The following is a 12,500-nucleotide window of genomic DNA, read 5'->3' on the forward strand; positions in this document are numbered from 1 at the left end:
AAAAAGACATTAAAGTAGAGTAGGAACTAAAGCGGCCAGGAGGGACGGTGACCTCATAAGGCCTCGCTCCCTCCCTGAAGCCCCCGAGGGTCAAATTCACCTGCTACAGGAAGCTCAGCTCCAGCCATTAGGATCAGGAGGGTTAATGATTGAGTAGTGTGTGTGTGTGTGTGTGTGTGTGTGTCTTGACTAACCCCCCCCCCCCTCGCTGACGTCTCAGTGTTCTGTCGCCCTCTAGTGTATAAACCAGTAGCTGCTCTTGTGTCCTAACCTCCCTCCCTCCCTCCCTCCCTCCCTCCCATGGCCCCTCCCTCCTTCTATCTGCCCCCCCCCCCCCATCCTTCTTTTTTTTTTGGTTCCTTGTTTCCTTGTTTTGTTTCCCGTTAAACATTTCAGGATCTGCAGCAGGTCATGGTGTCGGGGCCCAACCTGAACGAGACCAGCATCGTGTCCGGGGGCTACGGAGGGACGGCCGAGGGAATCATCCCCACCAGCTCCATCAAAGGTGACTCAACACACACCTCCTCACACTCCTGTCCTCATCCAGGTCTCCGCCCCCCTCCTGGCCCCGCCCCCTCCTCACTAACCCCCCCTGGTCTGTGTTCTGCTCTCCTCAGGCCCGGCCGTGCGCTACAACACAGAGTTTAACAAAAGGATCCCGGTCACAGGAATAGGTGTCTGCTCTGTGTGTGTGTGTGTGTGTGTGTGTGTGTATCTGTGTGTGTGTGTGTGTGTGTCCTGTGAGCTTCTCTCTGATTGGCTCATCACTCTGTTTGTTTCCAGGAGAGGCGGTTGCTTTTCTTTCTCTTGGACTTTTTGAACCTTTTTTCCCGTCGGTGTCTCACAGGATTTTAAGCTGATGACTTCATTTGTTCACAGCCAAAACAAACACACAAACAAACACACACACACACACAAACAGACTCCAGCGTCCTCCCGTACATCGATGACCTCATCCAGACTGCTTTTCCTCAGCTTATCCCTGAGACATTTCACCGGGCCGGCTCTCCTGTCACTTCCTCCTCTCGTGGTTCAGACACAAAGAGAGCACATTGTCACTCAGCGTGCTCAGCAGCGCTTCGTGGCCCCCCTCTTCATCTCGGCTCATTTGTCTGCATTGTTCACTGATTGTCATGCACTAATCACCGTGTCATCGTCTCTGTCCTCCTCCTCCTCCTCCTCCTCCTCCCTTGCTCCCCTCTCCTCTCCCCTACCCGCTCTTTTGTTTTGTCCTTCGTCCTCCCCTCCTCTTCATCTCCCGTCCCTCCCCCGCTCCTTGTTATTATTCCATTTTGTCCGACCTCAACCCTCGACATGTGGCATCACTCCTGTACGACCCAACAACCTTTCAAACCCTTCATCCATACATTCAAACCATTTATACTGAACCCTGCACTCGCATCACGACCCCCCTGACCCCTGACCCCTGACCCTCGACCCCTGACCCTGTCACAGACCTGCGTATGAAGGCCAGACGAGGTAGCGTCCCCCCGAGCAGCTCCGGCTACATAGGAAGACAACACCAAGGTACTTCAGACCAACGGGGACGAACGCCAGAACGCTCCGGCTCGGATCAGATCCAGATCAGATCCAGATCAGATCCAGATCATTAGAACGGCGTGTTAGCTCTGATCCCACCCTGATTCAGTCTAGTTAGAGTAGATGTTAGACCCAGAGCTCCTGGTTGCTCTCTGGTTGCTCTCTGGTTGCTCTCTCTCCCTCTCTCATCACCGTAGGTTTGAGGGCTGCTGGTGATGGACGACCTGTTCAGCTTCTTCTTCTTCTTCTTCAATCTATTCTCTGCTTGTCCTCTTCCTGTTTCATACGTCAGCGTGTGTGTGTTTGCCTCTAACCGCTCCTTTGTGTCGTCGTCCTCCAGGCTCCAACATGCATCACAGCAGCAGCAGCTCGTCCATGACGGCGGAGGAAAGCACCCGGGGCGTCGCCGTGGAGAAGCTGGAGCTGATGAAGAAGTGGAGTATGAACACTTACAAGGTGTGTGTGTGTGTTTGTGTGTGTGTGTGTGTGTGTGTGTGTGTGTGTGCATGTGTGTGTGTGTGTGTGCGTGTGTGTCTGTGTGTCTGTGTGTGTCTCTGTGTGTCTGTCTGTGTGTGTGTGTGTGTGTGTCTCTGTGTGTCTCTGTGTGTCTGTCTGTGTGTGTGTGTGTGTGTGTGTGTCTCTGTATGTTTGTGTGTGCGTGTGTGTCTGTGTGTGTGTCTGTGTCTCTGTTTGTTTGTGTGTGTGTGTGTGTGTGTGTGTGTGTGTGTGTCTCTCTCTCTCTGTGTGTGTGTGTGTGTGTGTGTGTCTCTGTGTGTCTGTGTCTCTGTGTGTCTCTGTGTGTGTGTGTGTGTGTGTGTCTCTGTGTGTGTGTGTGTGTGTCTCTGTGTGTCTGTGTCTCTGTGTGTCTCTGTGTGTGTGTGTGTCTCTGTGTGTGTGTGTGTGTGTCTCTCTCTCTGTGTGTCTGTGTGTGTGTGTGTGTGTGTGTGTGTGTCTCTGTGTGTCTCTGTGTGTGTGTGTCTCTGTGTGTGTGTGTGTGTGTGTGTGTGTGTGTGTGTGTGTGTGTGTGTCTCTCTCTGTGTGTCTCTGTGTGTGTGTGTGTGTGAGTGTGTCTCTGTGTGTGTCTCTGTGTGTCTGCGTGTGTGTGTGTGTGTGTGTGTGTGTGTGTGTGTGTGTGTAAAGCATGTCCCTCTCTCTCCTCAGTGCACTAAGCAGATGATCTCAGAGCGTTTTGGTCGTGGCTCCAGGACGGTGGACTTGGAGCTGGAGGCCCAGATTGAGGTTCTGAGAGACACAAAGAGGAAGTATGAGACGGTGCTGCGTCTGGCCCGGGCGCTGACCAATCACTTCTACAACATGGTGCAGACGCAGCACGCACTGGGAGACACCTTCGCCGACCTCAGTCAGAAGTCTCCTGAACTACGAGTGAGTCCTCAAACGCCTCTCGTGTGTGTGTGTGTGTGTGTGTGTGTGTGTGTGTGTGTGTGTGTGTGTGTGTGTATTCAGCCTGCAGCACAAAGGGTTAATGTCACGTGTGAAACGCTTTGACAGGACGAGTTTGGCTACAACGCAGAGACGCAGAAGCTGCTGTGTAAGAACGGAGAGACGCTGCTCGGCGCCGTCAACTTCTTTGTGTCCAGCATCAACACGCTGGTGAACAAGACCATGGACGACACGCTGATGACCATCAAGATGTACGAGAACGCCAGGTGAGGACGCAGCAGAGACACACACCTGAGCCGCTCACAGGTCAGACTTAGTTTGTGTGGAGTGCTGAGACTCGTTCCCTAACCCTAAACCTCTGCTGTTCCCTCAGACTGGAGTTTGACGCCTACCGCTCAGACCTGGAGGAACTCAGTCTGGGCCCGAGGGACGCAGTGGCCATGGCCCGCATAGAGGGGGCCCAGCAGGAGTACCAGGTCCAGAAGGACAAGTACGAGCGGCTGAGGTCAGACGTCGTCATCAAACTCAAGTTCCTGGAGGAGAATAAGGTTAGAATAGAAACATCAAGAGTCTGAGTGAGAGATGAACCAGTCTGATCTGCAGCTTTGACTCTTGGTTCTGTCGCCCTCCCTCTCTCCCTCCCTCCCTCCCCTCCCTCTCTCTCAGGTGAAGGTGATGCATAAGCAGCTCCTCCTCTTCCATAACGCCATCTCTGCGTACTTTGCTGGGAACCAGCAGCAGCTGGAGCAGACGCTGAAGCAGTTCAACATCAAGCTGAAGCCTCCGGGCGACGACAAGCCGTCCTGGTTAGAGGAGCAGTGAGAGAGTGAGACGCTCTCTGACGTCACCGCCTCCACCCCTCACCTGATTAACCCCCCCCCCCACACACACACACACACACACACACACACACACACACACACACACACACCTTACAGAGGACCACTACAGAGGCAGATGAGTGACAGGAAGTTTCCTCTGACTGCGCTGAGAGCAACAGGAAACCCAGTGAACTGCCTCTCTCGCTCCCCCCCCCCCCCCCCTTTGTCCTTCGTTCCTCTACAAACTCTTGGTCGCCCTTGTTCCCTGGTTTCTCTCCCCCTCCATCTCGTCCCCACAGTGTTCTGTCGTGTCCGTTTGCGTTTCCGCCGTCCTCATGTGCTTCCCTAAGAAAGCTCCCAGGCCAATCTTCCCCCAGAGAGAGACGGGACCAGGACCAGGACCAGGACCAGGACCAGGACCAGGACCAGGTGGCACCGTCTAACTATTAGGACCGCAAGAGACCATCAGAACTCTTCTAACCCTTCCAAATCCTTTCCACTGGAACCAAAACCCTTCAGGCATCAATCATGTAGATCTCAAATTAAGGACCGTCTCACTTTTTAAAGAAATGTCTTCTGATTGATTGTAGTTTGTAAAACACGATGTCGTGTTGAGCTTTGTTTTGATTGGTTTGAGTGTGACCTAAGTGTTTAGTTTGTGGAGGTGAAGCGTCCTGAGCTTCAGAGTGAAGGAAGAAGAAGCTGTCCTGTTTCCTCTGTAGGGAACAGAAACGCTACGGAACTCAGAACTCCAGTGTTTGATTCTAACTGGTTTATGCAAAGACCGTTCATAGAACTCTGCCTTCCCAAAGTCACGCTCCTTTACTCTGTTTTACTTTGATTTGATTCACCCAAAGAGACAAAGAGACTCGGAGAGGCTTTGTCTTCAGTCTCACTGTGGACTCACAACCTGGAGGCACATCAGTGAGTCAGAACCAAACCTGGACCCACCCGGGCCCTGGTGTCCCCAGTGTTCAGTCTGTCTCTGCACATCTGGGGCGTTTAGGACACATCTGTCACACTGATGAAGCATGAAGCTGGGTGACGTCTGAGAGGAGAACAAACCGACCTTCTCTGCTCTTCCTCTTCCTCTTCCTCTTCTTCACACTGAAGATCAGCTCGTGCGATTGGTTGATATATTCCAAACATAAAGGCTGGTGACTCCATAGATGATGTTTGGAGTCGCAGTATAAAGATTATCATGTATCTCTTTGTCTGAATGTTAAAAGTAAACAATCATGGTCCACAATGAAGTTCAGGCAAGATAGCAGTCTGTCTGTAAAGATGTAATTTAATCCTTCACTCTATTTATTTTGTTGCTGATTCATGTTGTGTGCCCTGTGTGTGTGGACTTCCTGTGGAACATCTGGCTTGTCCTGCGTATGACATCACAACCATCCGGAAGGAAAAAGGAATCCTGTTTGATATGAAATCAAAAATACCAAATCTGTGATCCATGAACTTCACAATATGATTCTAGACCCACGGACGGGAAGAGACGAGCTGGGATCACTTCCTGTCTGCTTACAGAGCTACTGTATGGTGTCAGATGATGAAGATGAAGATGAGGATGAGGATGGATGCCCCCCCTGAACTTGTGAGAGCCTCTGCTCACGAAAGTAGGAGCTTTGCCCCGACCTCCATCAGTCAGCCGCCGCCGCCGCCGCCGCTCCTCTGCGTCTGCACGGCGGCAGCGTGGGCGCAGATATACGCCAGCACACGTCGGCTCTCCGCCTCCTGCCTGCCAGCTCGCATGGACTGGCAGCACGCCGCCAAGCGCTCCTCTATTTTTACTCTAAAGTTCAAACTGGCTGAAACAGAATCCGCTCATGGATTCACTTCTAAAGCTGCACTCCTCAGAATAATCACGGAAGGAAATGCGGTTGATTTTTTTTGATTTGTGTGTTTACTGAATACTAACATGTCAAAGTGTCAAATGTGTGTGTGTGGAGGTGGCTCAGCTGAGAGGCGTGGCCCCGCTGCGGCCCGTCTGGAAGCTAAGGTCGCAGCTCCTGTGGTTCTGTTGGACCGACACGCAGCAATATGATATGAAAATGTGACCCCTTTGTAAAACCCTGACCCCAACTCAACACATGGCAATAGGAGGATTCTGTGATTGATAAAATAAAAGGATTGATTAGAGAAGCTGAGGAACACACCAGGCTCTTAACTAGCAGGCAGAGAACCAAGATTTATAGAATAAGATTTTATGTGTGTACAGTCTGTGTTGACTTGGCTGAGCTTGAGTCCTGTGAGGATGAGTCGTGATGAAGATGAGAGACGGGGGAACGTTGTGTGTGTGTGTGTCATGGACCGATGTGATGTTCTGTTCCTCAACCAAACATGAAACTTCACTCCTCACCCAAGGGAATAAAAGTCAGAGTACACACTTATAAAGCTCGGCCTGTGTTTCTCCTGTTCCCCTCTGTAATCAGGTTTACCTGTGTTTACTAGAGAAGCAGCAGATGAAGCAGGAAACAGCAGAATTAGGAATAAGATTTTGTCTCTTAAAAAATATTTCAGCAAAGGTATTAATTTCCAAGCTTTGTTCAGTTTTCAAATATAAACAATGGATTTCTTCTCTCAGATTTGTCAATTAGGTCGAATGTTCAGAAAACAAGATGGAGCCGACTCCGAAATATCACATTAAAGTATAATATAGTACAAAAAAATAACAATTACCAAGTTAAAGTTATTGTTTTTATTCTCCTATTGGAACCAAAGAGTGAAGGAATTCTGCTGACTTTAATCTGCTGACTCACCTTTTCAAGAGGGGGCGTGGCCTCACCTGGATCTCTGACTTGAATCTGATTGGTTGAGACGCGTACCGGCGGCTGCTCTGCGCGAGACACACAGGGACCGGAGAGTCAAACCCGAGCACGCGGGGCCACGAGCGGACATTTCAGCCCACAAGGTTACAAGTTTATAAGCAAAAGGTGAGTAAAGTTCATCTTTAAATGAGCTCCGGTCAAAGTTCAAAGTGTGTTGAAGCGCCGCATCAGGCTTATGGCGCTTTATTAGGAGACCTGTTGAGTTTACAGCGTCTTCAGCCGCTTTACCTGCAGAGAACTCATCACTAAACTCCGCCCACTAATATGTCGATTTAAAGTTGTTTTGTTGATTAGAAAAGCAGCTTTCAGATTTGATTCAAACTAAATAGATTTCTAGAATCATTCGTGTTCAATTGACAATTCGGCATAAAACATATTGAATCATATTGGACTTGTTTGCGTCATATCTCATTTCTCTCTCCGGTTCGGCTGCCAAACCTGCAGACTTCAACCAAACACCGAGCAGCAGCAAACAGCAGTGCGATCGAAGTTTAAATGCGAAGTTTAGATCAAACATAAAGCGCTTTGTGTTGGGATTAATGCCGAATGTTTAACCTTTGATTGTTGTAAGATAAAACGTGAGATGTTTCTGATGTCAGGCGTTACTTTAGTCAGTAAACAGTGAAACAGTGAGAGGCTCTGTTTTTGCTGGAGGTTTCGGCTGAGGCTTTGTGTCAAACATTCTGGTGTTTAATTCAGTTTTAAACACGAAACAAGCCTCCTCACATGATATGACGTCTGAATGTTGATAACGGGGTGTGTGTGTTCAGTGATATCATATTTGAATGTTCATGCAGATGTGACAGCAGCTTATCTGCTGAGGACCAAACTTCTCATTTTAAACAGTCTTCAATATTTAAACACAAAGCTTTATTAATAATAGCTTGACTCCAATTTCTTTTACTTTGCGGTTCTAACCTTTTTCTTTTTCCACGGTTGTTGTTATATCTGGCTTTTTATTTCATCTATTTGTGTTTTTGTCTCTTTGAAACATTGTTGTGAAAGTTTCTGTATAAATATTAAAGTTTGTATTTGAGGTGAGTTGTATCTTTTTAAATCAAGAAGCTTCAGTTGTTCTTCCCTCTGCAGTGATGTGAAGTTACTCCATGTGTCTGGGACTTCAGACTCTACAGACTCTCCTCAGCTCCTCCTCTCCTCCTCTCTGTGTGCTTCTCCTCTCTTTACTCTGCCTGTAAACGTTTGTGTTGCTTTGTGTCCTCAGATCTGAGGGGTCGGCCGTGGGTTCGTCTCTCCCGTCATCCCTGGATGAGATGGAGATGGACGGAGTGCTCGTTCTCAAACCAACTCTGACTCCTGACCCTCCTCCTCAGGATGCACCTCCTTCTCCTCCACCTCCTCAGGATGCTCCTCCTCCTGCTGTTCATCTTCATCTTGGTACTCACGAGGATGCAGAACACCCAGTATCTTCTTCTTCTCCTGTGCTTGCCCCCGCCTGTGCTTCCCCTGCAGCACCTCCTCCTCCTCCTCCTCCACCTCCCCCTCCCCCTCCTCCTCCCCCTCCTTTTCCTTCTCGTAATGCCCACCGGCGCTCCATGAAGAAGGTGAACTGGGACGCCATCCCCAGCCACAGCGTCCTGGGCAAACTAAACATCTGGACGTCCCAGCAGCCTCAGAGGGATCTGGTGCTGGACATCCGCAGCATGGAGGAGTTGTTCAGTCAAGTAGAGAAGCGAGCTTCGCTACGCAAGTCCAGGGCCATGGGTCAGAAGAGGTGTGAAGGCTTTGACCTGTTCCCTCAGGAGCCTCAGGTAGAGCAGCAGGTCTCCATGTGGACCACAGGTCTAACCTGGGCTTCAGTCCTGACTTCACTGTTTGTGTTCTGTTTTGTTTAGGTCACGATTCTTGACTCCAAAAAGAGCATGAACATTGGGATCTTCCTGAGGCAGTTCAAGAGGTAAGCAGGCGTGTGTGTGGAGATGTTAACGCCTCTGTGACATCATCAGGAGAATCATCATCAACGCTACCTACGATGTTTACTTTGGCCACATGGTGTTTTTATAACCTGCTTGTGTTTGAGTCTGAGCTCATGTTGTGTTGTTGAAGCGTGTCTCCCTTGTTTACGTTGCACACGGACATCCAGGTCCTTCCCTGTCTGATGGAGACAGCAGAGCCTCCATGACATCAGGATGTAAAAGAGTTGAGTCATTTAAAGCCCATCGGCTCTTTATCAAAGGGAGCATATTCAAATCAATGGAAATGCCTTTAAGTACCTCCAGTAACAGGAAGTAGCACCTTAGCTTCAGGGCTCAGTCTGACTCTGCTGATATTAAATAAGTCATTCCTTCTATAAGAAGCAGGATGAAGTCTGATCAGAGCTGTTAAAATGTTCAGAGCTTAATGTAAAGTGAATGCTCTGCTGGTTTACTGAGCTCAGTCTAACAGGACACTCATCATCATCATGAGCTGAGCCTGATCACTTTATCTCTCTGACCTGTCGCTTTGAATACCAAATTCAGCTTCTGTGTGTATGAAGTGATGTAATGACTTCTGCATGAGTGAGCTTCCTCCGGTGCAGCCGGTGAGTCACGCTGGGTCCTTTATGTTGGTCATCCATACGTCAACATCTCTACATCATGGTACACACGTGTGCCACAGCATGTTCAACATGTTAAGATGTCCAGATATCCTGGATCGATTCACAGACCAGTGCATCCTTTAGCCTGATGACCTGGTTTGTGTTTCGTCTGCTCTCTGTCGCCCCCTCAGGCCGCTGTCAGAGATGGTGCAGGACATACGTGAGGGGAACTGGCTGAGGTTTGGAGCGGACAAACTGAAGGAGCTCTGCAAGCAGCTGCCCGAGGAAGGAGAGGTGATACTATAAATATATAACATGAAGGAACATCATCATCATCATCAGATTAGCTCCATGTGCCTGCTGAGCCTGATTGATGGTTGGATCAACCTGTGGTCCAGGTGAAGCAGCTGCTGGCGTTCAGTGGGAACCTCTCTCTGCTACCTGAGGCCGACCGCTTCATGGTCCAGCTGGTCCAGGTGCCGGGGTGAGACCAGTCTACGTCCATTACATCAACAACAAGTCAGGAGGAAGGAGGCATGATGCTTAACTGAAGTGTGTGTGTGTGTGTGTGTGTGTGTGTGTGTGTGTGTGTGTGTGTGTGTGTGTGTGTGTGTGTGTGTGTGTGTGTGTGTGTGTGTGTGTGTGTGTGTGTGTGTGTGTGTGTGTGTGTGTGTGTGTGTGTGTGTGTGTGTGTGTGTGTGTGTGTGTGTGTGTAGCTATGAGGAGCGTCTGAAGTCCATGGTGCTGAGGGAGGAGTTCTTCCCTCTGATGGAGGAGGTGAAGAACTCTGTAGCTGTGATGACTAAAGCAGCTAATGGTGAGGTTGTGTACATGTCAGCGTCTCACACACACACAGGTGTTAATCTCCAGCCTGCTTCAGCTGCGTGTGTGTGTGTGTCTCTGTCCTCAGAGCTGCTGGAGTGTGTGGATCTTCACTCGGTCATCCGTCTCGTATTAAAAGCAGGAAATTACATGAACGCTGTTGGTATTTCTCCTTTAACTGAAGCTTGAATGTGTTGAGTTCTTCTTCTGATCTCTGCCTTCATCACCGGGCTGATCAACCGTCTGTCCGTCTCCTCAGGGCGGGTACAGCGCCAACGCCATCGGCTTCAGGATGACGTCTCTGCTGAAGCTGGCAGACACCAAGGCCAACAAGCCGGGCATGAACCTCATGCACTATGTTGCCAAGGTGAGGAGGAGGAGGAGGAGGAGGCAGAGCCCAGCAAGCCCCTGAAACGGCATCCTGGGAACGTCGCCGCTCTGTCTCACTCTCTCGTCCTGTCTCTCTCTCTCTTTGTCTTCCACCCTCAGCAAGCGGAGGACATCGATGCAGAGCTGCTGACGTTTCCCTCTCAGCTCCATCACATCGGGAAGGCGTCAAGGTGAGCAGCAACACGAGGGAGGGGGAGGAGCTACACAGCAACACGAGGGAGGGGGAGGAGGAGCAACACGAGGGAGGGGGAGGAGCTACACAGCAGCATTCCATCGCCACTGAACTGACTGTGATGAATGTGATGCTCAGTTTGTTTATTGTTGTTTCTCGCTGTCGCCCAGGATTTGTAAAGATGAAGTCATCACAGAGTTTGAAAGAGAAGTGAAGAAGCTGAAGGAGGTGAAACTCTACGAGAGCAGAAACTCTGCTCCTGTCCAGCAGATGGAGACATTCTTTGTGGTGAGGACGTTCATCATGCAGCATCCATCTGTCTCTGTCCCTTCTGCTGTAAACACTGCGTCCTGTGTGTCCTCCTCCTCTTCCTCTTCCTCCTCCTCCTCTTCTTCCTCCTCCTCCTCCTCCTCTCCCTCCCCCTCCTCTCCCTCCTCTTCCTCCAGAGGGCCGAGGCCAAGCTGAAGGACATGGAGTCGTCTCTGTGCGAGCTGACGACGCTCAGCGACGCCGTGGCTGAATTCTTCTGTGAGGACCCGTTGAGCTTCCAGCTGGAGGAGTGCTGCTCCATCTTCCACTCCTTCTGCAGGAGGTTTGACACGGCGGTGCAGGTGAGAGGCAGAGACGCGTTCATGTGAGGGGCTGCAGATCTACAGCTCATCTGAACTTGTGGACATGTTCAGGGTTCAGTGAGCTTCATCGTTCCTCCATGAGGGACCTGCAGATCTTCTGCTCTGATCAAATGTTCTCTCCGTCTGCAGGAGAACCGAGAACGTGAAGCTGGGGAGAAGTTGCGTAAGCGTAGAGACAGCTTCCGCGCGGCGTCCAAGCGTCGCTCCTCCTCCTCCGACCTCAGCTCTCAGTCTGATCTGGACTCCAGCCTGGACTCGGCCCTGCACAGCTTCCTGTCCACGGTCCCTGCTGGTATCGCCAGATGCAGGAGGAACGCTCTGCCCCCCATCGAAGGCTCCCCCTCTGTGCCCAGCCCTCACACTGCTGCTGCAGGAGAAGGAGGAGGAGGAGGAGGAGGAGAAGCAGAGCAGAGTCCCATCAGCAGACGAGAGAGTCCAGAGAAGAAGCAGCCGAAGCTTCAGCAGGAGGAAGAGCAGGCGGCCCAGCTTGAGGAAGCTGAGGAGACTCGGAAGGTGCTGCTGTACCAAAGCTGCCAGGACGGAGACAAAGGTCCAGGTCCTGGCTCCAGTCCTCGCTCAGGTCCTGCTTTAGGTCCTGGTCCAGGTCCTGGTTCCAGTCCTGCTCGGTCCGAGACGTGGCTGGACACGCCCGGTACCCCAAACACCCCTCGGGCCAGAACCAGGGACTACTTCTTTGCCAACAACGGACATGTGGGCTCCCCCTGGACCATCCTGAGCCCCCTGACCGGCCCCCCGGCACGCAGGACCCCCCCCAGGCTGTCCAGCGCAGACGAGCTGTTTGACGACGAAGTCTGGCAGAGACACGACGGCGATCCGTCCGGGTGCGCCGCATCTCTTCACGAGCGCCTCAGAGGGCGAGCGGCGTCTCGTGGGCCGGTCCTCCGGTCCGTCTCTGTGGACGAGGCCAGGCAGGCCCAGGGGCCCGGCTTCAGGCTGGGGGGCTTGTTCCAGAGAACCGCGTCTGAGCGGATGAGGTCGTACTCCTCCGGGTCAAAGAGGGAGGCGGCCACGGGAGAAGTGGGCGGGGCTACGAAGGTGGAGGGGCACCTGGAGGGACAAGGAGGCGGCTCTGGGTTTATGTCCTTCTTCAGACGCATGGGAGGAAGAAACCAGAAAGCTGAGGAACAAAACTGTAAAGATCCAGAAACTTAACGGGTTTATTTTGTCAGATTGATGCTTTTAGGTGCAGTTTGTCTTTTTTTACTCTTCTTGTTTTACGTCTGAGCGGAGGCGAGCAGGTGGGGACTTGTCTCAGCGCCGCTCTGCAGGTTTTTGGAGGTCGGACCGCTTTCAAAAATCTAACTTCTTAAAGGATTTTGTCTTTTTTTTAAATGT

The 12,500-nt window shown here is 51.1% G+C and overlaps 2 protein-coding genes across 13 annotated transcripts in view; both read left to right on the forward strand.

Moving 5' to 3' along the window:
* The window catches only part of LOC143014019 (arfaptin-2-like), a 12,346-nt gene extending 6,023 nt beyond the window's left edge, over positions 1-6,323 (forward strand). For 3 of the 12 annotated variants that reach the window (XM_076167778.1, XM_076167782.1, XM_076167786.1), the window contains 7 exons: positions 397-505; positions 618-674; positions 1,880-1,995; positions 2,701-2,922; positions 3,049-3,206; positions 3,314-3,488; positions 3,607-6,322. In XM_076167778.1, coding sequence (XP_076023893.1) covers positions 397-505; positions 618-674; positions 1,880-1,995; positions 2,701-2,922; positions 3,049-3,206; positions 3,314-3,488; positions 3,607-3,762 — 993 coding nt within the window. In that variant the 3' untranslated portion in view covers positions 3,763-6,322. Of the gene's footprint in view, positions 1-396; positions 506-617; positions 675-1,879; positions 1,996-2,700; positions 2,923-3,048; positions 3,207-3,313; positions 3,489-3,606 lie in introns of all 12 variants that reach the window. The other 9 variants (XM_076167780.1, XM_076167783.1, XM_076167787.1 and 6 more) reach the window with 5 other exon arrangements.
* Positions 5,314-12,435, forward strand: LOC143014017 (uncharacterized). The gene is made up of 13 exons (XM_076167775.1): positions 5,314-5,561; positions 7,815-7,834; positions 8,063-8,361; positions 8,446-8,507; positions 9,320-9,422; positions 9,527-9,612; positions 9,845-9,945; positions 10,039-10,109; positions 10,210-10,317; positions 10,440-10,510; positions 10,683-10,800; positions 10,959-11,123; positions 11,274-12,435. Exons 1-13 carry the CDS (start codon positions 5,314-5,316, stop codon positions 12,315-12,317), a joined length of 2,496 nt encoding a protein of 831 aa, XP_076023890.1. The 3' UTR covers positions 12,318-12,435.
* The last annotated feature ends 65 nt before the right edge of the window (positions 12,436-12,500 follow it).

The sequence above is a fragment of the Genypterus blacodes genome, unplaced genomic scaffold (genome assembly GCF_046128005.1).
Source record: "Genypterus blacodes isolate CSIRO-AG114 ecotype Tasmania unplaced genomic scaffold, CSIRO-AGI_Gbla_v1 ptg000175l_1, whole genome shotgun sequence".
NCBI lineage: Eukaryota > Metazoa > Chordata > Actinopteri > Ophidiiformes > Ophidiidae > Genypterus > Genypterus blacodes.

Bases quoted from the DNA above. Each gene is read 5' to 3' on its own strand.
- LOC143014017 (XM_076167775.1), top strand. From the start codon at position 5,314: ATGAAGATGAAGATGAGGATGAGGATGGATGCCCCCCCTGAACTTGTG. The intron at 9,423-9,526 runs GTGATACTATAA...CCTGTGGTCCAG, and splicing joins AGCTGCCCGAGGAAGGAGAG to GTGAAGCAGCTGCTGGCGTT. The intron at 10,801-10,958 runs GTGAGGACGTTC...CTCTTCCTCCAG, and splicing joins AGATGGAGACATTCTTTGTG to AGGGCCGAGGCCAAGCTGAA.